General features: G+C 41.1%; 1 protein-coding gene across 5 annotated transcripts in view; it reads right to left on the bottom strand.

Moving 5' to 3' along the window:
• Positions 1-24,878, bottom strand: part of pcnx1 (pecanex 1) — a 450,027-nt gene that overhangs the window by 218,571 nt on the left and 206,578 nt on the right. For 2 of the 5 annotated variants that reach the window (XM_072486025.1, XM_072486034.1), the window contains exons 7-8: positions 9,100-9,229; positions 3,841-4,025 (exon numbers count right to left, since the gene is read on the bottom strand). The exons of 1 other annotated variant lie outside the window; for it this stretch is intronic. In XM_072486025.1, the coding sequence (XP_072342126.1) occupies positions 3,841-4,025; positions 9,100-9,229 (315 nt within the window). Of the gene's footprint in view, positions 1-3,840; positions 4,026-8,401; positions 8,509-9,099; positions 9,230-24,878 lie in introns of all 5 variants that reach the window. 2 more of the 5 variants (XM_072486041.1, XM_072486049.1) reach the window with 2 other exon arrangements.

Below are 24,878 nucleotides of genomic sequence, written 5' to 3'. Positions count from 1 at the left end.
ACGGTAGCATTGTGGATAGCACAATTGCTTCACAGCTCCAGGGTCCCAGGTTCGATTCCGGCTTGGGTCACTGTCTGTGCGGAGTCTGCACATCCTCCCCGTGTGTGTGTGGGTTTCCTCCGGGTGCTCCGGTTTCCTCCCACAGTCCAAAGATGTGCAGGTTAGGTGGATTGGCCATGATAAATTGCCCTTAGTGTCCAAAATTGCCCTTGGTGTTGGGTGGAGGTGTTGAGTTTGGGTAGGGTGCTCTTTCCAAGAGCCGGTGCAGACTCGATGGGCCTCATGGCCTCATTCTGCACTGTAAATTCTATGATAATCTATGATCTTAAAGTCCAAGGCCACAATGTCTTTAAAATCCCTGGCCAAAGGTAGGGTTACTATCGGTCATGCTTGTGTCCCTCTGTACTTCCTACAAATTTCACTAACCTGTTCTATTAGCTTAGTGTAGTCTTCATCCCTTACTCCCACATCCTTTAATAAATGTTTCAGTCTCCGAGGAGACGGATGCGCAAACTGCTTATGCAGTTTTAATACAACAAGCTTTTTATCAGCTAAAGTCCCATTTTCAACAGCCATTAACACAGCCTTAACAACTGTACTTGAAATATTATTTGTCAGTAATGGAATACAATAGTGTCCTGACTGTGTAAATTGTAATCCACCGGCTTTCCATAAACTGTTACCGTATCCTATTCCATATCCAGTTTCATGTGTGCTTTCTTCATCGACGGTCTGCTCAGAAGCAAAGGTATCTCACTTGATACAACATCCATGCTAATGAAATGATTCACTCCAGCAATATTGCAAGTGATCACCACTCTTTTCAGCGACTTCAGAGTATTATCATCCCCAAACCTGAAACTTGTTGGACTTTCAAATTCCTTAACCTTGTTACGATTTTCAACATTCAAGGAGTTCAGGTAACATTTTAACCAGTCAGTTCCACACACAGTAGATGTGCAGCCACTGTCCAATACAGCATTGAAGGATTCTGCAACCAACACCCTCATTACAGGCGTAAAACTGTTTATTAATAGGACAATGCCTTCTTTCTGGTCACTATCTTTTTCCTCATCTGACTCTTCCATGTCATGTGTCGCTTCAAACACGATTATATTGGACAGTTGAAAGCATAATGGTATTGAGAGTCACATCGAAAACATCGATTTATCATGGCCCATGCATTTTTGAGGTTCATCCTCCTATTGTAGGTTCTAACTGGGTTTCTGTCTTCATAATTTCCAGGTCACGATCTCCTTCTATAGTCTTGGAACCTGTTTGCAGCCGTACGATTTTGCCATCCTCTTAGTAGTGTATCTTCCATATTCTGCTTTATTGCAGGCTGACCTATTTGGGTCATCAGAGCCATCAGAATCGAATGTTTCCCCAGAAACTTTTTTAAAGCTTCTGTCATCTGATCGAATAAGGTATCCTCATCCGCAAACTGAACTCCCATCAATACCACGAGCCTATCCATGTTGCTCACTCTAGCACAGTCCAGTGAATTTAAAGGCCAACACAGACTGTGGAAATTCCAGGTTGTGTTTCCGCAGCCTTTTATATAGTCTGCCAAATTCCATTATATAATCTTCAATGGAGAAATCGTTTATTTTCCAGAACCTATCAAAATCCGACCATGCTTCATACGCACTTAACAAATCTTCCTTCTAATAAATCGTATCCATTAAACGTAATAGAGTTTACAGACCTTCTTCTGAGTTCAACTCTTCCAATTCCAGCTCAGAAAACACTTTGCTCCGGATATTACTGTCATAAGGTAGAGAAAGAGCTTGTTTTCTCTTTCTCAAGGCAGTTACCTTAGTCCACATAAACTACTGCACTTCTCCATAGATCGTACGATCCCCTTTCAGAAAATAAGGGGGGATAGTCATATCCAGCCATCTTTATCCGAGGTTCAGCCATATATATCTTTGTTTTGTTTTTTCTCACTCACTCCTTGGTTTGGTCTGGAAAAGTTGTATCTTTCAACCCTTTACATTTGCACAGCAACCATCCTCTGCTACCATTTGTTTAGCTGCTGTTGTATAAAGAGTCAAAGGTTCTGCTCCTTTTCCACAAACACCTTTAATTTACTTCAATAGACTCTGCACAAAACTCTAACATCACATCACCTGACACAAAGGCCACCTGAAGCCTCTTTACATATGTGTCAATTATTGGATACTTAACATAAACGAGACAACTAATTTGAATGTCTCTTAACCCATTACTTAACACCATGGCGGAGTAAAAACTTCTGGAAGGATGCAAAAGTTGAATTCCTGGAAAGACAGGCAAGGTTGTGGAGGGTGACAACACATTCCAGGATTTTGGAGAGGAAAGAAAGGTTGGAGATACACACGGTCAACTGCTGTTCCTTTTGAAGAAAGGAGTGACAACTGCAAATTTTAAAGGAGAGAGGCACAATACCGGATGACAGAGGACCATTAACAGGATCAGCTCAGGTGGGGGGCAGAAAAGGAACTTGAGTGATCAGCATATTGGTGTGAGTAGAGTTGGGGTGGCATGAAATGGATAGCATGGACAACATGAGCTTGGAGAGGGCATAAGAGAGATAGAAGAAAAACAAGAGGAAGCTTCAAGTCTAGAGCTCGGACAGGGAGAACTGGAGGAAGTTTGATCCAGTGGGTGAGTGGAAGGGCAAAGAAGGGATGCAGCAATTGATTGGATGGTCTCAATCCTAGTGACAATTAAGTTAATCAACTCCTTGCACTTTGTAGGCAAAGGTAGAGGAAATGGGAGAGGGGTTTAAGACAACAGTTACAACTAATGAATTACTTTTGAAGAGTAGGAAATGCATAACTAATTTGTGCATAGCAAATAGCAACGTGATAATAAACAAATAATCTGTTTTGATTATGTTAATTCAAATATTGTCTGGGAAGCCAGGGAGACAATGGAGCCTTGAAACTTCTTTATCATCTGTAATAAAGAAGGTCCTATTCAAGAAATATTTTAATGCGAACATCATCCCAAAGCAACAAAACAATAAGATTAGTCACTTCGAGAAGTGTGTTTTCTTTTTGTTACTGCTGATTGTAATAACCCTTCAAACGGGATTTGTCTTGTGCAAGCTTTCAAGCAGCACAGAATCATAGAAAAATAAGCACAAACGATTTCTGACGAGAGTAAAGAGTCTACTGTTTTCTTAGAAAAGATGATGCAGCTCACTGCCTTTACACAAAATCATTCATCTTGCCATTCCGGATCACCCTGGGCCATTTGTTGTCATACTGAATTGTCTTTTTTATTTTACTTTCATTTATGCTGAATTGCATTAATTTCATATTTACTCCTTGTAGAAAACGTAATCGGCATTCAATGTAGCTGCTCCCTTACGAAATCCAATGACATGAAATACAAACCAAAATATAGGCTTGTTCGTTCTGAAGGTCATTGTACTCAATCTTCAAACATAAGCTTGAGCTGGTGAATGTTCAAAGCTGCATCATCTTTTCTCAGCATGAAGAAACTAAAAGTGATAAGTTTAAAGAGACAGTACATCCTTAAAAAATATTGGATAGAATTTTGCACCCAAAATAAAATGTACTTATTTCATTACTCATTAATTCGGGCAAACCTCCGACATCTAGTGTCCTTTTGGTGGACACATACATCTGGCATCACTGCTCCTTCTGAAGTTTAGGAAAGAGTTTGAGCACATGCAACTCAAGTAATATTGTACATTTTAATTTTGATTTGAATTGACCAATGTGATTCTCTAAAAGGAATACTATCTCTTTATTGATATGCTAATAAGATGATTTAATACCAATGATAATATAATAAATAATTTGGGTAGTCTTCCAGGCTGCCTACCAAACCCATCCTGTAAACTGCAGCCACCAACAGCAGAGGCATTGTCATGTGATGCTTCCAGGTGGACACTTCCATTTCTGACCAGTAGGGAGGCGCTAGCGCTAAGTACAGCAGCCTGTGATGGGGGACGGGACTGTATTTTGATCTGAGCAGTAGATGGCTGACCCTGCTGACTATCTTGAAGGCTACAGTAAAAAAGAGTGAATACGAAGACATCACATCAAAAGACAATGAGAGAAAACATTGATCTAACTGAACAGAATTGATCATGCACTGATTAGCGTGGGACCACAAAAGCACACCAAGAGTTCATATTTGGATTGTTCATGCAGTGTTATGCTTGCAAATACAAAGAAAAAATTCCATCAAATGAATCATCATGAACAGTATCAATAAGAAAGCACAAAGCAGAGAATTTTGAAAGCAGCAAATGGCTTTCAGACAATGGACCAACATCCACTAAGTCAGCAGATGCCACTTTTGAAGTTACACCCACAACAAAATACAAATACATCTAAAATGTTACATTTATCCCCCATCCGGCCTTTATAATTTTTTTGCAGCTACAAGCTAAAATGCTTTGGGTGTAACATCATAGCACAAATTCTATGCACTGAATGGATGGTGGGACACAAAGGAGAAAACAAAAGCTGATATTGCACTGTGAAGTTCTAGGAAATGCCTTGTGATAGGAGAAGCCAGCATGAGAACGTCTGTATAAGAATGAATCTTTTGGCCTATAGTTTTTCTGAATCTTAAACCAATTAAACTTAAATATTTGAAACATGCAGAATCCATTAAAATTTGCATTTTTTCCCAAAAATCTGGTTGAAAATTTTGTATGCTGTAAATACTATGGGCATAATATAAATTATTTTGTCCCCAAATATGAACTATAAAAACTGGAGAGAAGAGAAAATTATTAATTTAGCTTCACATTTGAATGGAGCCCTGAGCAGCAGGTTATACAGAGGATAAACAAAGCTCAAGCCCCTTGGTATTCCATAGAGGTGTGAGATGGGATTCTGGACAAAGCATCACATACTCACAAGGCTAACAAGAGCCATCTCCCAAAACTACAATGGCACTTGATTACTCATTAAATGCCAGTGATTATAAATAGATTTTTTCAAATGTTCTCTGTAAAGCTTGCTTATTCCACTTACAGTAAGCCCGGTATGATTTAGAAATGCATACATGCAACATCAATCAGGAATAGCAGACTTCTGATACATATTGTACAAGCACAGAAAGAAGTACTGTACTGTCCACCTGAATCTTGATCAGGTTTCACCACATACAAAATGGTAACTGAGTTTTTGCCATTCTTTGACTTGAAAGGTGTAATTTCCAAATAAAGTACTATGCATTGGTCTGAGATGATTTATGATCATATGCAGCTTTGGTAAATCTTTTTCACCTTTCCCAGAGATTGTATAATCGAGCTGGTACAGTCAAAGGGTGCTGGTTATGTGTATAGGCTGCACCACGTCAGGGCAGGAAAGGTTTGATGATCTAACTTTTCTTTTCCTGCCTTTTACTGTTTTGTTCAATATTTATCAAACTAGATTATTATGCTTTACCCAAATTAGATCTTATGAATTAAATAATCTGTTTGTTTTTCAGATGATAATCATGAGTTCTGATTTTTGTTGTGTCAGATCCACTCCGAAGCCACCATTTCAACTGTCTCCCAGTCTTTTAATGTAAGGTTCTGGTACTCAATAGACAGTAAATCATGCTACTTGCAGTCAGTGAAGAAATTTGCAGGATATTGTGTAACATCAAATCACTGATTCTCTGAATCATTCAATTAAAATGGTTAAAGAGTTACAATTCCCTTTATAAAATATTTGGTATAAATATTTTGCTATGATGAAGGATTTATGAAACAAAAGGATCAGTTGACTTTAGTTTTTCAATTCAAGATTATCCAGAACAGGTAGCAACTTCTTGATCTTTGGAAAGGTGTTTCATGGGAAGGAACTTGCTTTTCATAAATATTTTCCCCACCTCCCTGAACTTCCATTTTTAATAATAAAGATAGAGTGTGGCTAAATTAAACTGTTCTGATTAACTTAATAAATTATTTGAATGTGAGAACAAGCACAATGATGTAACAAAGTCTATGAAAAGAAAAGCCAGATCCATAGTGAATTTAATTGCACTGTCAAAGTTTCCCATTACGATATGGAAACTGGAAGTGAGAAAGGGTCATTTGGTCCCTCAAGCTAGTTTCTATTCTTTGCATCATGAATATGAACCTTCCTTCGCTACACTGTTGAGCTTCTATTTTAAAGAAGATGATGTTCTAGCACTTGTCCGGCCTAAAAATAAAATCTAGCTCTTTATGTCTCTCTAAACCTCACCAGATATTCTTCCTTATAAGAAAGATAATTAATCTGAAGACAATTTATCTGGAAGCCCATTGCACATCTTTAATTTCATCCAGTTTTAAATTTTGCACTTGTATTCTTTAGTTCTAACATTCGTCATGTTAGAATCTTGGTTGCTTCAATTGTATGAATTAGAAAAACTGCATCATGTTTCTTCACCAATCTTATTAACTCAAAAAAACGTTTTTATTTGTTGGAACTGCTTCAAGGCTACCATTAACTGTAAAATAAGTGAAAGAAAGTGTATATATTGCATAAAATGATGTGCAACACTACTTAAAAATCTGTAATTTGGACAGTGTTTTGTACACGTGATTTTTGTTAACACAGGCCAAAACAAATCTGAAAGTTTACAGGTTAAAAAGAGGATACTGAAAAGCTTAGAATGATCCAGCTTCAAGATTGCAATTATTGCTGTGCTTGATTCAAAAGAAGATTGGCCTCTTATTTTAATTTGGTTACAAAATGTAAGAAGTGTAAGTTAAATAAAGAATTTAGCTCGGAGGTGACTGGCATATTATATATCGGTACCAAATGTTATGTTAAAAGTGGTCGGCCATGGATTTATAACCTTAACTCTATTGATTGCAAGTCTGAGTTTTAGCCAGACTACTTGGAGAAATGGTGCAGAAAAATAATATTACACGCAAGGAGGTGTTTCAATTTCTCCCTTCTCCAATTTTTAGATGCCAGTTACAGGGATGTACTGGTGAAGGCTTCAGAGGTTGCACTTTTCAACTAGGTGAAGATTAAAGAGTAAATGCGATGGTGGGGAGATCTGTGTGATGATGAGCAAAAGGCTAGGTCATGTAGCTCTCTTGAATGGATTGGTGGGCAAAAGCATCAACAGGTGTAGAACTAAAGCACTTAGATCCGAATGTCTCATGTTTGGTTGCCAGTCTGTACTTGGTTAATATCAGCCAGAGTGGTAACAATTTAGCTGGAAGTTTGGTGGACAGAAAATTAGCCATGGTTCCCACTCTTGATGGCTACTTATGCGTTTTCTGCTGGAAAGTAAGCATGCAGGGCTCAAGTGAAAACAGGATTGTTTCGCTCTTGTACACTATCATAGGCATTTACTTTCTGTTCTATCTTTGCCCTCCTTTTACCTACTCTATACTTGCTTAAAACCTATTCAAATCTTCCAGTCTGAGGAAGGGTCATTGATCTGAAAATGTTAGCTCTGCCTGGGATGGAACATTTAAGTTATGAAGAAAGGTTGGATAGGTTTGGGTGGTTTTTGATGGGGCAGAAAAGACTCAGGGGTAACCTGTCAAGGTATACAAGATTATGAGGGGCATGGACAGGTGGATAGAGAGCAGCTGTTCCCCTCAGTTGAAGGGTCAGTTACATGGGGACACAGATTCAAGGTCACGGGCAGGAGGTTTAGGGGGGGGATTTGAGGAAAAACCTTTTTACCCAGAGGGTTGTGATGGTTTGGAATGCACTGTCTGGAATAGTGAGACGGGTTGCCTCACATACTTTAACAAGTACCTGGATGAGCACTTGGTATGTCTTAACATTTAAGGCTATGGACCAAGTGCTGGCAAATGGAATTAGGTAGGCAGGTCAGGTATTTTACATGTGTCGGTGCAAACTCAATGGGCCGCAGGGCCTCTTCTGTGCTGCATTCTTCTGTGATTCTCTCGCCTCAGATGCTGCCTGGCCTACTGTGTTTCCAGCATTTTCTGTTTGAAAGATATCACAACTAAATTTTAAAAGTTAAACAGACTGCACAGATTAATTGCCTATCCTTGCGGATGTCACTTGGAGAGGCATCAGAGGGCTGCCAGTATCAGGGAGGGAGAATGAGATGACAAAAATAGCCAAGTTTCATAGGTTGCAATACTTGCACATTTCTTAACAAATGTTGAATTGAAAGGTTTTGCTTCAGAATTTCCTGCTGCTGTCATCCACATAGCAACACATTTTAAAATACTAATTAGCAGTAGTTTTTTTTCATGTAAATAGCTATAAATTACATATTAACCTTTGTCACAGGTCATTTACTGGAAAATCATTTACCAGGTGACACTCGGGGTTCATGGTGGGGACATCGAACTCTCCCTAAGTTACTGATAGCAAATATTTACAATTCTGAGAAGCAGTGGATAGATCCTTTATTAAACACTAACATTTAAAGGTTTATAATCCTGAAAACACACCTTCTATTTTGTCAAATTTATGCTGCTCCCCTTTGGCAAAATGGACCGTTCCACCGATCTCATCTTGGGTTGAATCCCAGCCATGCTCCTGTTCCAACTCTCGACTTCTTCCATTGGAACAATTCATACAAAAAACAGGGAAGCAACATCATTTTGGCAACAAAATTTTAAAAGGTGTAGAGTCAAGATTCTGAGCTGATTAAAAACTGAGTTTTAGTTAAAAACTCATTACTGATCAGAATTTATCAAGTACTTGGGCAGACTTGATTTATTTTAAGTGCTTGAACTAATGTACAGTATACTGCATTTCTGAAGACGGGCAGAAAAAATGTAATGGTTCACAGATTTTGATCCACTATGAATTGAAAAACCACACTAACAATGCCTAACTTGTAGATTAAGCACAAAGGATTTATTTTTCCAATTCATTTGACAGGTTTCACAACAAAGGCTAGATAATGTTTAGGGACATTTTTTGAATGGAGAAGCCAAATCTTGGTTCAAGATCTGCAACATTCGAATTTAATGCACAAAGCAGAGGACAACATGCACTTTCATCAAGTCAACATGCTTATGAAGTCATGCAGCAACAGCCTAAAGGCATAGAACATGCTTTAGTTTTCAAAAACAGCTGAGGATATAGCAGAATGCAAGAGATATTTGTGGCATGCAGTTGGCATGGTCATTTCATGACATACCTGAGAGGTGATCCAATGAGCGAGGCTGGAGGGGTGGGGTTACTCCCCGCATTGTGCCGCCGCCGTACGGCTTGGCGCCTGAATGTACTGCGTTCACGACGAAAAGTAACAGTCTCGTCAGTTGTTTGGGCTGGCACAGCAAGACAGGTGTAAGCAAGACAGGCATTAACAACTTAGTCAAAAACAGGATGAACAATTCAGTTCCAGTCATGTTAGTTCGCTGTTAATTCACACAGGCCATCCCTAACATAGCATCTTTAAACAAAGTGGCACTCTCAAGTTCATTGTAATAGAACAGATTTTGTCAGTTTAATCAAAGATCCCTTTCTTGCCAAGTTGCTCCAGTTCAATTTCAATTTGACCAAAGATTAAATGTAAATTAATATCAAATATAGAATGCACTACAAATCAATATATAACCATAAAAAAGTCAATTTAAGATATTAACAGATAGTCATCAAAGTTACATGCTTTTGCCGCTGAGGATTTTATTTGTAATAAAATTAACCAGTATTAGGATGATTAGTCAAGCTATGGAAATAAGTATTAACAAAACCTAAATTCTTTATCAAAGATTTATTGCTGAGATGTGGCAATAAGGAGAAATTTACTGCAGAAATCAAAAAGAATGACACGGGAATATGTCATATATCCAATTTCTGCTAGAATTACTACAACTATTATGAATGATCAATTTCAAACCCTGGGTGCAATCAAACAGTTCATCACGCCCAACTTGGGACGCGACAAGGCCGCTAAATCTCGCGAGTGGCCTCTCGCGAGATTTACCGGCCTCATCACGCCTCGCAAGATCACAATCTCACTATCTAGATCCCCACCCATTGAGGTCGAGATCCAGAATCCCATATTTAAATGTGCAGTTAGTCTCACTTGAAAACGTCTACGTCTCATCTGCCCAGCACCCAGGATTGAACGGCTTTGCCTCGGCGGCTCCAAGTGGGCGCTGTTTAGCACTGGTTTCCACAAATGTGGACCAGGCATACTGGCACTTCGGGTGAGGGAGGGAGGGTCTCCCAGGCGATCGGGGGACCCTGTCACCCCCACTGTCATCCGGGCACCTTGGCAGTGCCACCCCGCTGCTACCCTGACAATGCTAGGGTTCGCAGGTGACACTGCCAGGCTTACAGTGGCCATGTGGCATCTTGCCCATGCCGGGAATTGGGCTTGGGGTTCCCTGCCCTTATGAGGGGAGTGCGAGAGGTGTGGTGGGTCCGATGACTCCCTAATTGATAAGTTGGGGTATTGGGGCAGTCCGGAGGCCGCGGTGGCAGGTTTAGAGATTGGGGTACAATTTTCCTGCACTGGCAAGCGGAGCCCATTAGTGCTGGAAGTGAGCCTAAGTGCGGCCTCGGCGGGGCATTCCTTGCCGAGGCCCAGAAATGAAGCAGAGTCCCGTTCAATACCAGGGTCGTTTCCGGCGCTGCCAGTGCTGGGAAACACCCAACTAAATGTGCCAGACATGTGACTGTTTGATTTCCGTTAAATTGTGCCCCTGTCTGTGATTATAACTTTTAAAAGTAGATGTTATGGTAGATTAACTAAATACAGTAAATTATCATAGAGTGGCCAAACGAGGTCAATTAGCCACATTCTGCCATGTGATAAATTTCTCAGCAATGCCACTTTGGGAGCCGCTGCAGAGCACCTTCTCATAAAGAAGGGCACATCAGAGAAATCTCATCTCAACCTAGTTGTGCACATCTCCAAGCAACTAGTTTTAGGCTAGTTTATCACAGGCCTAGATCGAAGAGGGGGTAAAAATAAAAGTCAGGTGTGTAAAGAACAATGCAGAAGCAACTGGAATTCATGAACGTTGCTAACGTCATATTTTTTAATCATGATCTTGTCAAAATATTATACGTCTTTACATTTTCTCTCACAAATGGCAGTAGAATTGCCAAAATATTCTATAATTCCGGATTTTCATCGCTCCACCTTGGCAGCCATGCCTTAGACTGCCTTGGCTTTAAGCTCCAGAATTCTCTCCCAATACTTCTCCATATCTCTCTCCCCTCTTTTCAGATTCTCTTTAACCATACCTTTGGTCATATATCTGAATATCTGATTTGCTCCTGTGTCACATTTTGATCAATAATTCTCCCGTGAAGCACCTGGAAAAGCTTTGCTACATCAAAGGTGCAACAAAAATGCCAGCTCCTGTTGTGATGCGAATATTTTAATTTGAGGATGGAATGAAGTATAAATGTGCAGCCAACAAGACTTCAATGTACAGAAGTGCTACAATACAAACCCTTTGCGACAAGAAATATGTGATGACAAAAGAACCCCAAGTGGAAATCTTTGGGAGTCTCACCATAAATCTACAGTTTAAAAATAACATTAAATTAACTATGATAACTATTTTTCCTCTCTCCAGGCAGCATGGACTGGTTGGGCCGAAGGGCCTGTTTCCATGCTGTAAACTTCTATGATTCTATGATTTCAACTTGGTTAACAGCAAGTTTAGGAAAACTAATAGGAGGACTGTATGAGGAGCAAGAGACAAAGGTGGTTGTGACAGAATTGAAATATTTTTCTTCTCAGCAGGTCAGGCATCTGTGGAGAGAGAAACAAGTTAATGTTTCAGATCAATGACTTTATCAGCAGCAGTTCTGATAACGGTCTTCGACCTGAAACATTAACTCTGTTTTCCTTGTTATAGTCCAGGCTGATATTACTACTGGACAGTCAGGTCCCAGAGCAGACCCCATCCTGGTAGATCATAACATTTATTTTTTGTCTCGGGACATGGATGAACAAAACAAAGGACTGCCAATTAACTTTTAACAAAAGAATAAAACAATTATTAAACAAGAACAGATTAACTATAATACACTACTCCTTCAACCAACTATTCCATCACAGCTATGTCCAGATTTGTAGAATGATCCCTGGAATGAAGAGCTTGAGGTATGAGGAACGGTTGAGGACTCTTGGTCTGTACTCGTTGGAGTTTAGAAGGATGAGGGGGAATCTTATTGAAACTTACAGGACACTGCGAGGCCTGGTTAGAATGGACGTGGAGAGGAGGTTTCCACTTGCAGGAAAAACTAAAACCAGGGGACACAATCTCAGACTAAAGGGACGATCCTTTAAAACAGAGATGAGGAGGAATTTCTTTAGCCAGAGGGTGGTGATACTGTTGAACTCTTTGCCGCAGAAGGCTGTGGAGGCCAAATCAGAGTGTCTTTAAGACAGAGATAGATAGGTTCTTGATTAATAAGGCGATCAGGGGTTATGGGGAGAAGGCAGGAGAATGGGGATGAGAAAAATATCAGCCATGATTGAATGGCGGAGTGGACTCGATGGGCCGAGTGGCCTAAATCTGCTCCTATGTCTTATGGTCTTATAGAAAGGATAACACAAATTACAGAATAAATTTTATGCTCTAATGTTCTTCGTTAAGTACATAGTCTATGTAAACCACAATACAAAATGTGGTCAGACATACCACACTCCAAATTCAAGTGGCAGATGCCACTCAAATACCTCTGTGGATTCCTCATCAAATCTCCCCAGATGCTTGTCACACAGAGTCAACTGGTCTCACTGGAACTCTGGCTTCCACATGAGGGTTTCCGAACTCCACTCTCGAAGAACACGCTTAGAATCTTCTCCCAAACAACATTATCTCTGATACCTTCATCAAGGATCCACAGACAAGTGCATTCATGCTTCCACACATTCTCTCAGGTACCCAGCCACACCAACAGAACGCCACCGTTTCACAGGCTGTATTAAGCGGTCACAAACCTTGGAATTACTTTAGATGTCTGGCTTCTTGTAGATCTTCAGATCTGTATCTTGCGGCTCTTCTTTAACTGAGAGACTCTCTTTCTGCTCCTGACTTCAATGAACAGTACCCTTTCTAGATTTGTTCTTTATTCCTTTAATTTATTGGAACTCTCGCTCCCTGATTTCTGACCGTTCTTTAGCTTTTGGGGCTCGTGTTCTGCATCCTGCGTATACTGGCAATTTCTACAACAACTCCTTGCTTCTTGGGTTACCTGGTTCCAACTGAACTGCTTCTGCTTTTCAGTGTGGGCCTCTGGTTGCTAGCAATAATTTAGTGTTTTTTTTAAAACTCGTAATTGCTTTTACATCGTAAACCCTTAATTACAATGCAGGCAAAGTTTAAAGCAAAACTAAACCATCGACGTGCAGGCACCTGTCGAACATGAAGCTAACTAAAGTTTTAACCCTTCCTTAGTTCACAAATACTGAATCACAAATTAAATTTAAACGTATACATTATTCCTAATACCCACAACACAAATTATTTAAATTATCTCTATTTCCTAACATTGTCTCCACAGGTGCTGACTGACCCGTTGTTTATTTCCAGCAATTTTTATTTTATTTCAGATTTGCAGCATCTGCAGCAATATACTTTTGTGAAATATGTTTTTCTATTGCCGTACTTCAGGAGTGTTGCAAATCTGAAGGAGGCAGATTTTCCTGCTCAGCATCTAGGTGGAAAAGCTTGACAGGACAAAAGCATGGATCATAAACACGGGCACAAGCAGTTGAAAGTCACAAGCAACTAGAGTCCAAATGAGTAATTTTAAAGAAGGCTTTCTGCCCCATCAGGCTGTCATAGCTGAGTGCTGAAGAGGACAATTTGCTCCTAGGAGTTTAAATGCAAGCTGCAATCAGAGACTAACTCCGTACAAACTACAAGATTTGTCTCCATGGTTAAAGAAAGTTTGACATAAAAGCTTTTTATTATCATAATAGAGACTTGTTAATATTCAGCAGATATAAAATTACTCTTTCAGGGCAAGTGGGGCAGTCTGGCGGAAACCATTAAAACACAGTGTGTATCAGTAGGCCAGCAAAAACACAACTACACCTCATTCAACAAGGTGTTGCATTTTCAAAGGTTTTTAAACACAGGACTAATAATAGAAATTCTCATCAGTTAATTCTGGGGGACTCAACAATGTGGTCAGTTTCAGAGGAGTTACGATCCACAAACACTGAAAATCTGTACAGTCATAACCATTGCAAAAGTCGCGCCAATGTTTCATTTGTTAATAGAAATAGCAGGGTGGAAAACAGGGGCGGCACGGTGGCACAATGGTTATCACTGCTGCCTCACAGCGCCAGGGACCCGGGTTCAATTCCAGCCTTGGGTGACTGTGTGGAGTTTGTACTTTCTCCACGTGTCTGTGTGGATTTCCGCCTGGTGCTGCAGTTTCCTCACACAGTCCAAAGTTGTGCTGGTTATTTGAGGTTACGGGGATAGGATGGAGGAAGGGGCTTGGGTGGGGTGCTCTTTCAGAGGGTCGGTGCGGACTCAATGGACCGAATGGCCTCCTACTGCACTGCAGGAATTCTATGATTCTAGGATTGCACATGTGATTTGGCCTACTATTCATGGAGGATAAATATCAACATGGACTGGTTCAGCAAACAACACTGAATTCTTTCATTTTCACAGTAATACTTTAACATTAATACTAACAGTAACACCTCCAGATCAATAGCCTATTTCTGCTGTAAATCCATGTTGGTGCTTAACCGCCATGAATAACCGCATGTGCTACCCTGTTCTGCATCCTGTTATTTCCCTCTGCTTAAATCACACATTCAAACTCTTCAACGTTGGCATGGCCCATCCTTCAAAACCATCAACTTTGGTAGTTTATTCGACCTCAAAATCCTCTGTGTGAACACAAAGGATTATTTTCTAGCTTCTGTCCTTCAATCACTGGAAAAAGTCTGTTTCTATGTAAATGTCTCTTCAAACCTTTAAACACCTCTATCAAACCACCTCAGAATCTCTTCTATTTTAATTAAAATAGCCACAGTTTTTCAATTCTTTAGTTGTCTTCACATATTCTAATCCCAGGCATGATACCAGGAAATATGCACTGTGTCTTCTACATTGCTTCAAAACTCTTCCTTTAGTGTGGAACCTTTTTATTACCCATAATATTCTAAATGCGGTCTTTAAAAGTTATATAGATGTTCACTATTACATCTTGACATTCATTTTCTATACTGCTTTCCATAAAAACACAGTATTGCCTTGGTTTTCTTTATGGATGTCTCCATTTAGTTGACTCTTAAGGGCAGCACGGTAGCACATGTGATTAGCACTGTGGCTTCACAGCGCCAGGGTCCCAGGTTCGATTCCCCGCTGGGTCACTGTCTGTGCGGAGTCTGCACGTTCTCCCCCGGTCTGCATGGGTTTCCTCCGGGTGCTCCGGTTTCCTCCCACAGTCCAAAGACGTGCAGGTTAGGTGGATTGGCCATGATAAATTGCCCTTAGTGACCAAAAAAGGTTAGGAGGGGTTATTGGGTTACGGGGAGAGGGTGGAAGTGAGGGCTTAAGTAGATCGGTGCAGACGCGATGGGCTGAATGGCCTCCTTCTGCACTGTTTGTTCTATGCGTTGTGAACACTGAAAAGGGCACCCCACCTCGGCCCACTCCCCACCCTATCTCCGTAACCCCACCTAACCTGCACATCTTTGGAAATGCCTCTGCTCCGCTATATAATGCTGCTTTCATTACTGACTCAATTATTAAGTTTATTTCATTAAAATACCCCTTGTATTTATTAATACAGCTCAAACTACATGTGGTTGTGCAATTTGCCTGCTAGAAGTAATGGATGGTGAAGCAAGTAAATGATTGTGTGGAATAGTGGAGGCATAAACAATCAAAATAATTATGAAAAGAAAAATAGCGGAGATGCAGGAATCTGGCATATAAACAGGAAATGCTAGAAATATTTTGTAGCTCAAGTAGCATCAGTGGAGAGAAAAATAGTTAGTTTTGGGTCGATGACATTTCATCAGAGCTGGGAGAAGAGATGTAACAAGTTTTGAGCAAGTACATATGCAGTGATGGGGTTAGGAGTGGTGAGGGAAGAATGGGCAAAAAGAAAGTACTGTGATAGGGTGCAAGGCAAGAGTGATCCAGTGACAAAGTGCGTGATGGTACAAAGCAACGGGGAGGGGATGGGACAAAGATGGGGCCCAGAGTAGCTGCAAATTACAGAACTATTTCCAGCAACTGCAGTCCAAAGAGAATGGAAGCAGTGGTTATGATCTGAATGGTTGAGTCCAAAAGCCTGTAAAATTCTCCATTAGCTCTATTAGAACAGTGTAGGGGGCAGAGGACAGAGACAAATAACTGGAAGTTCAGTATCACACTGCAGACTCAACAAAGATGTTCCATAAACAACCTGCATTTGGTCTCAACGTGAGCTGCAAATATATTCTACATAATTGAGAGAAGTGCAAGTAAATCACTGTTCCACCTGGAAGGTGTTCATCGAGCCCAAATGTGATGGGAAGAAAAAGGACGGATGCTTCATCCCTGTGCTTACATATGGAAGTGCCATGGGAAGAGATGGGGCTGTTGGGGTAACCGAAGAGTGGACGAGCAGAAAGAATCCAAAGAATCCCTACAGTACAGAAGGAGGCCATTTGGTCCATTGAGCCTGCATCGGTCCTCTGAAAGGGCACCCCACCTCGGCCCACTCCCCACCCTATCTCCGTAACCCCACCTAACCTGCACATCTTTGGACGTTGGGTGAAAATCAGAGCACCCGGAAGAAACCCATGTAGTCAGGGGGCGAACCTGTAAATTCCACACAGACTTTGCCTTCCGAATGCGGAATGGGAAGAGGAAATTATGTTTGATCTCCCATCATTCTGAAGATGGCGGAGAAGGATTTTGAAAGTAAAAGTGAGGGAAATGGAATGGACATGATTGAGAGCCCCGTCAACCATGGTGGAGGGGAACCCTTGACCAAGGAAAAAGGAAGATAAATCAAAAGCACTAGCCTGGAAGATGGCAGTGTCAGAACAGGTGCCATGGAGACAGAAAAAGTGTGTGAAAGGAATAGAGCCCTTATATGAAGCAGGGTGAGAGGAAGTGTAATCAAGGTAACTGTGGAAGTCAGTGAGTTTATAGTGGATATTGGTTGACCGCTTATCCCCAGAAATGGAGGTGTAGAAGTCAAGGAAGGGAAAGAGTTGCAATGGGTCTTGTGAAAGATGAGAGAGGTTAAGACTGCAATTTTGATAACATTTTCCAGATACTGGCTGACCAGCTGTGTATTTCCAGCCTTTTCTGATTTATGTCCAGGAAAATTCTGTTCAGTGCATACAGCGGATGATTCAGAATCCTGCATTGTCAACATTGCTGAGATTAAAGCCGTCAGCTGTGTGTAGGAGGGTAGGTTAAACAGCTTGCGTTTACTCTCTCATCTCAAAACTGTGCTGGAATTTATAACCTCATTTCGGTAATTGGATGATATTTAAGCCCAACTTTTTCCATTAGTCAAGCAATTCGGCCAATGCAACCACTTTGCAAAACTTAAAACAAAGCTGGAATGTTTTTGTTCAGCAAGCCAGTAAGAAGGGCTAGCAGCAGTGGCCATGGAATGGTAGTGAGGGGGTTATCGCACATTAATATGGTGTGAACAGCTGCTTGAACTGCCTGAAATAGCTGAATATAGTTTAAGTGTGCCTTTGTAATTGATCCAGCGAGTCAAGGCAAATGGTTTGCGACACTTTCCCCATATAGGTGGCTATCCAGTGTAAGAGATGGCAGTGTACCTGGTGAGGCCTGCACTAAATTTCACCAGCCACTTCTTTGCCCTCCTTTTATACCTTCCTTGTAGCTTTCTTCGATTGTCGGACTATTTACTGAGCTTCCGAATCTATTACAGTTTGTTAATATATCGAGATAATCAAATCATTGGCGTACAAGAGTTTCAGAACAGAATTACTACCACTTCCAAACAGTGAGAAACTTCAATCAACTCTTACTCGGTTTCCTTCCATCCAACTACTTTTTAACTAAAGTTTAGTTCAAGTAATTCCTACTCTTAATTCCACATCGCTTAATCTTCTCCAATAGTCTTGTCAATAGAATCATAGAATTTACAGTCCAGAAGGAGGCCATTTGGCCCATCGAGTCTGCACCGGCCCTCAGAAAGAGCACTCTACCCAAGCCCACACCCCATCCCCGTAACCCAGTAACCCCACCTAACCTTTTTGGACACTAAGGGCAATTTAGTATGGCCAATCCGCCTAACCCGCACATCTTTGGACTGTGGGAGGAAACCAGAGCATCCCGAGGAAACCCATGCAGACACGGGGAGAACGTGCAGACTCCACACAGACAGTGACCCAAGCCAGGAATCGAACCTGGGACCCTGGAGCTGTGAAGCAACTGTGCTAACCACTGTGCTATCCCCACTGTGCTACTGTACTGCCCTCAAAGGCATTTGCCCTAGGCATTTGAAAGTTTGCGCATACCAAATTCACGACAATTCTCCCATTGACCATATATGCCAATTCCTCCAAGAGCTCAAAGAACCACGTCACATGATAAACTATCTGGCCTAGAATTATCCGAGTTACAGTTATTTAAATCCAACAAGACCCTGCAACTGCTCAACAGATTGAACTAGTCAAATCAGCAAGCCGATTGAAACCTTGAAAGACAAACGATAAGATAGTTTAGCCCCGATAGTGGGATTACATGAATAGTAATTTTATAAATGACATTAAAAAAAACAAAGAACTCCACATATCCGTTGTGCCAATTTTTTGGTTCAAGGTTGGCATAATATGTCAATCCATTATACACTCATTTATATGCTTGCTCAGCTCTTGTCCAAAAAGTTTCTTTGTTTGCAGGGACGTTCTCACTATTGTCCTAGTCAATATTTAACCTTCAACTAACATCACTAAAAGCAGTTTATCAGGTCAAATTCACAGCTGTTTGTGGGAACTTTCTTTGTGCAGGCTGCTTTATTTCCTTTATTGTAACAACGACTGCACTTTAAAAGCACTTTATTGACGTTAAAGTGTTCAATGTCATTAAAGATGCTATATAAATGCAAGTCTTTTTTACTTTTTAGAAGAATTTTCTTACGTTTGTACAGCATCTAACAAATGTTTCTACAGTAAATTAATAGCTAGTTAATAACCAGATAACAACTTTTTGGTGCTGTAGGTCACATATAAATATTAGAAAGGCCACAAAGGGAACTACGCTGTTCTGTTTCTAAATAATGTCATGGGATCTTTAATATCCACCAAATCAGGTGGATATTTATCGTTGTATCTGAAAAAAGACAATTCCAACAATTATAATAATAATCTTTATTGTCACAAGTAGGCTGGCATTAATACTTCAATGAAGTTACTCTGAAAGCCCCTAATCGCCACATTCTGGCACCTGTTCGGGCACACGGAGGGAGAATTCAGAATGTCCAATTCACCTAACAGCATGTCTTTCGGGACTTGTGAGAGGAAACCGGAGCACCCGGAAGAAACCCACGCAGACATGGGGAGAAAGTGCAGACTCCGCATAGTGGCCCAAGCCAGGAATCAAACCTGGGACCCTGGAGCTATGAAGCAACAGTGCTACCCACTGTGCTACCATGCTGCCCTATTCAGCACAACACCATACTGTCAGCCTAGATTATGTGCTCAAACCTCTGGGATTGGACTTGAACCACATAGGAACATAAGGACATAAGAACTAGAAGCAGGAGTAGGCCATTTGGCCCCTCGAGCCTGCTCCGCCATTCAATGAGATCACGGCTGATCTTTTGTGGACTCAGCTCCACTTTCCCGCCCTAACACCATAACCCTTAATCCCTTTATTCTTCAAAAAACTATCTATCTTTATCTTAAAAGCATTTAATGAAGGAGCCTCAACTGCTTCACTGGGCAAGGAATTCCATAGATTCACAACCCTTTGGGTGAAGAAGTTCCTCCTAAACTCAGTCCTAAATCTACTTCCCCTTATTTTGAGGCTATGCCCCCTAGCTCTGCTTTCACCCGCCAGTGGAAACAACCTGCTCGCATCTATTCTATCTATTCCCTTCATAATTTTATATGTTTTTATAAGATTCCCCCCTCACCCTTCTAAATTCCAATGAGTACAGTCCCAGTCTACTCAACCTCTCCTCGTAATCCAACCCCTTCAGCTCTGGGATTAACCTAGTGAATATCCCCTGCACACCCTCCAGTGCCAGTACGTCCTTTCTCAGGTACGGTACATCTTTCAGAAATAACAATGTACCACCTAACCAAAGTTGGCAACTGTTAGCTCAAGCCTAAAATTAAATACCATGAAGATATGCATCTTTTCTAAAATGGAAGTAAGTTCCTGTGAAAATCCAGAATGGATGCATCAATTTATGGAAAAGTATTTGGTTTATGTCCTATGTGCACGGTAAGGCATTTACAGATACTGGGGCTACTGAAGATGCTTCTCTAATGGTTTATTTCACTTTCAATACGAGAAGAAGCTAGCTAACCTGACATTATTTGTGATGTTTGAAAAAAGAATCTGCAAAACAATCAACAGAATATTAATTAAAGCTGAATTAAAATGTCACTTTATATAATGGACAGTGATGGTGAGAATGCCCTCTAACTAAAATTTAGAGTCAATCATTTAGAGTAAACCAGTCAGCTTGTCAGGAATTGTAAGCTTTAAGAGACCATCATAATGGAGGATAAAATTAACGTTCAACTCAGAAGATATGGGTTAATCAAGCACAGCCCACAGATGTTTATTGGACAAGTCATGTCTTACAAGTTTAATAGAGCTCTTTGATCAAATACAGCAGTTAATTGAGAAAGTAAATGTCATTATAGTGTATTTAAGCTTTTTCAAAAGATAACGGTGCGGCATTGGAACTTAGTTGATAAAATTAAGATACATGCGAGTACCGCATGTGGCACTGTGCACAGGCATTGGTTAAAGGGCTGAAACCAAAAACAAATGGAGTTTTTCAGACTGAAGGGTTATAAGAGTGCGGATCTCCAGGAGTTCATGTACTTAATTAATGATCTGGATTTTGGTCAAAAAGCAATGGTAAGCTTTGAAAGGGACGTGACTATCTTTGAAGCCAGGTGGAAAGGGCAGAAGGATATTATTAAGTGGCTAGCCTATTTGGAGTGCTGACATGGGTGCATTAGCTTTATAGACCTCTTCTGTATTGCAAAATTCCATGATTCTAGTGAGGGGAAAAGATTATGCAGGGTAAAATTTGATTGCAGGTTTGATATCAAGTGGCTCTTGACTAAGCTCAAAATATTGCTCACTCCACAAGGCATTCTTATGAGAAATGTTTTTGCAATTTTCTTCATTCTTTTGAAGAGTATAAAAAGCAACTTGATAATGAGAATATTTTCCAAGGTACCAAATGCTTTTTGAAGACAATATTCTCTCCCCTTTTCTGTGCCAATCCTATGAAAAGGCAGAGAGGCAGTTTAGAATCTGTCCTTTGCCATAACACCCCTTTACTCAGCCACTATTGAATATGAGAGAATGTCTGACATGAATTTTCACAGAGTCGTCCGGACTCGAAGCGTTGGCTCCCTTCTATCTCCATGGATGCCATCGGGCCTGCTGCGATTGTCCAATATTTTCTGCAGTTAAAAGCTAAGGGGTTCCACAACCACCTGATCAGATCTCAGCTCTCCAGTCTTACCACATCCAGTTGCGAATGGTGGCAGACAATTAGACAACTCAATGATGGGGGATCCCAGCACATCAGTGCAAAAGATAAGTCTGAAGCATTTGCTACAGCCTTCAGCCCGAAATGTCGGGTGGATAATCCAGCTTGTCATCTGCCGGAGGTCCCCGGTAACATAGATTTCGGTGTTCAACCAATTCAACTTACTCTATGTGAAACAAGAAACAGCTGAAGGCACTGGATACTGCAAAGACTATGGATCCTGAGAATATTCTGGAAATAGTACTGAAACTTTTGTGGCGTGCCTCTGGTCAAGCTGTTCCAGTCGGGTACGACACTAACATCTACCCAGCAATATGAGAGGTTTACCAGGTATGTCCTGAACACAAAAAGCAAAACATATTCAATCTAGTCAATTACTATGTCATCAATCTACTCTCGATCAACAGTGAAGTTATAAGAAGAGGTCGTCAACTGTGTTATTGAGGATCATTTGCTTAGCAATAACCTGCTTACTGATTCCCAGTTTGGGTTCCAACAGGGCCACTGAGCTCCTGACCTCATTATAACCTTGGTTCAAATATGGACCAGAGAACTGAAGTCCAGAACTGAGTTGCAGGTGCCTACCCATGACATCAAGGTCTGTCCACAAACTGCAAGACACAGGTCAGGAGCGTGATGGGATACTTTCCACTTGCCTGGATGAGTGCATTTCCAATACACTCAAGAAACTTCGTACCATCCAGGACAACACAGCCAGTTGATTGGCACCCCATCCACAAAAGATCATTACCCCCAACACCAACGGAGAATAGCAGATGTACAAGATGCACTGCATAAACTCACCAAAGCTCCATGGACAGCACATTCCAAACCCACAACCACTCCCATCTAGAATGACAGGGTAGCAGATATCTGGTGACGCCATCACCTTGAGGTTCCCCTCTAAGACACTCATCATCCTGAATTGAATTCCTTCACTGTTGCTGGGTCAAAATCTTTGATCTCCTGTCCTAACTGCACTGAGTCACAGAGTCATACAGCACAGAAAAGGCCCTTCGACCCATTGCATCTCCGCTGGTCAAATACAACCACCTAACTATTCTAATCCCATTTTTCAGCACTTGGCCCATATCGCCTTGTATGCCTTGGGATCGCAAGTGCACATTGGAATACTTCTTAAATGTTATGAGGGTCTCTACCTCCACCACTCTTTCAGGCAGCGAGTTCCAAACACCCACTGGGTGTGGCCTCACCAATGCCCGAGACAATTGCAGCAAAACATCTCTATTCCTATACTCAACTCCTCTCGCTCTGAAGGCCAACATACCATTTGTCTTCTTTACTGCCTGCTGTATCTGCGTGCTTACTTTCAGCGACTGATGCACAAGGACACCAAAGTCTTGCTAAGTATCCACCTCTCTCAACTTACACCCATTCAAATAATAATCTGTCTTCCTATTTTTGTTACCGAAGTGGACAACCTCACATTTATCCACATTATACTGTATCTGCCATGCGTATGCTCACTCACTCAGCCTGTGCAAATCGCACTGAAGCACCTCTGCATCCTCCTTACAGCTCACCCTCATCTGCAAATTTGGAGATAATACATTTAGTTCCCTTGTCCAAATCAGTAATATATAATGTGAACAGTTGGGGTCCTAGCACAGATCCCTGCCGTGCCCCAGTAGTCACTGCCTGCCAATCAGAAAAAGAACCATTTATTCCAATTTTCTGCTTCCTGTCTGCGAACTAGCTTTCTATCCATCTCAAGACACTACCCATAATCCCATGCGCTTTAACTTTAACTTCTTAACCTACTATGTGAGACCCATGTCGAAAGCCTTCTGAAAATCTAAATAAACCATATCCACCGGTTGTCCATGGTCAACTCTATTAGTTACATCGTCAAAGAATTCTAGATTTGTCAAGCATAATTTTCCTTTCATAAATCCATGCTGACTTTGTCGGATTACACCACTGTTTTCCAAATACTGTGCTATGAAATCCTTGATAGTGGACTTCAGCAACTTCCCTATGACCAATGTTAGGGTCACTGGTCTATAGTTTCCTGTTTTCTATCTACCTCCCTTTTTGAAGAGCGAGGTTACATTCGCTAGCATCTAATCTGTAAGAACCATTCCAGAGTCCAAAGAATTTTGAAAAATGACCACCAATGGATCTACTATTTCTAGGGCCACTTCCTATGTACTCTGGGATGAAGATTATCGGGCCCTGGATTTGTCAGTCTTTAATCCCATTAATTTCTTCAAAACAATTTCTTCACTAATTCTAATTTCCTTCAGCTCCTCATTGTATTTCTCAGAGCTTTATTCATGTCTTCCTTTGTAAATATGTTAGTCCTCAGCCGTTTCTTTGTCCCGGTTATGAATTCCCCTGTTTCTGTCTATAAGGGACCAACATTAATTTTTATCAACCTTTTTTCTTTACATACCTATAGAAACTTTTACAGTCAGTTTTTAAGTTCCCCGCTAGTTTACTTTAAAATTGTATTTTCCCATTGTTCTATTTTTAAAAAAATGTTTTTATTCAAAATTTTTCAATAATTTTTACAAACCACTACAAAAGAAAATATAATGCAAAGAGAACAAAACAATATGCCAACAAAAACAACCTAACCCACTAACAAATTAACAATTTAACAAACAAAACAAGATGGGGCATTTGCCCCTTACAAATAAAATGAAATCAACCCCCACCCCACCCCTTCTGGATTGCTGCTGCTGCTGACCTCCATCTAACGTTCCGCAAGAAAGTCAAGGAACGGTTGCCACCGCCTGGAGAACCCCTGCAAGGACCCTCGCAAGGCAAACTTCATCTTCTCCAACATGAGAAACCCCGCCATGTCACTGACCCAAGCCTCTACGCTTGGGGGCTTCGCGTCCCTCCATATTAACAAGAGCCTTCTCCGGGCTACCAAGGAGGCAAAGGCCAGAACTCCGGCCTCTTTCGACTCCTGCACTCCCGGATCGTCTGATACCCCAAATATCGCTATTCCCCCAGCCCGAGTATCCAAGACCTTGGACATAGCCTTTGCGAAGCCCTTCCAAAACTCCGTAAGTGCCAGGCATGTCCAAAACATATGGGCATGGTTCGCTGGGCTCCCTGAACATCTCACACACCTGTCCTCTACCCCAAAGAACTTACTCATTCTCGCCCCTGTCATATGCGCCCGGTGCACCACTTTAAACTGAATCAGGCTCAGCCTGGCACAAGATGAGGAGGAATTGACCCTGCCCTGGGCGTCAGACCACAGCTCCTCCTCCC

This window comes from Scyliorhinus torazame, chromosome 2, assembly GCF_047496885.1.
Source record: "Scyliorhinus torazame isolate Kashiwa2021f chromosome 2, sScyTor2.1, whole genome shotgun sequence".
Lineage (NCBI taxonomy): Eukaryota > Metazoa > Chordata > Chondrichthyes > Carcharhiniformes > Scyliorhinidae > Scyliorhinus > Scyliorhinus torazame.
The sequence above is the reverse complement of the archived record's forward strand: the minus strand, read 5'-3'. Positions and strand labels throughout refer to the sequence as shown.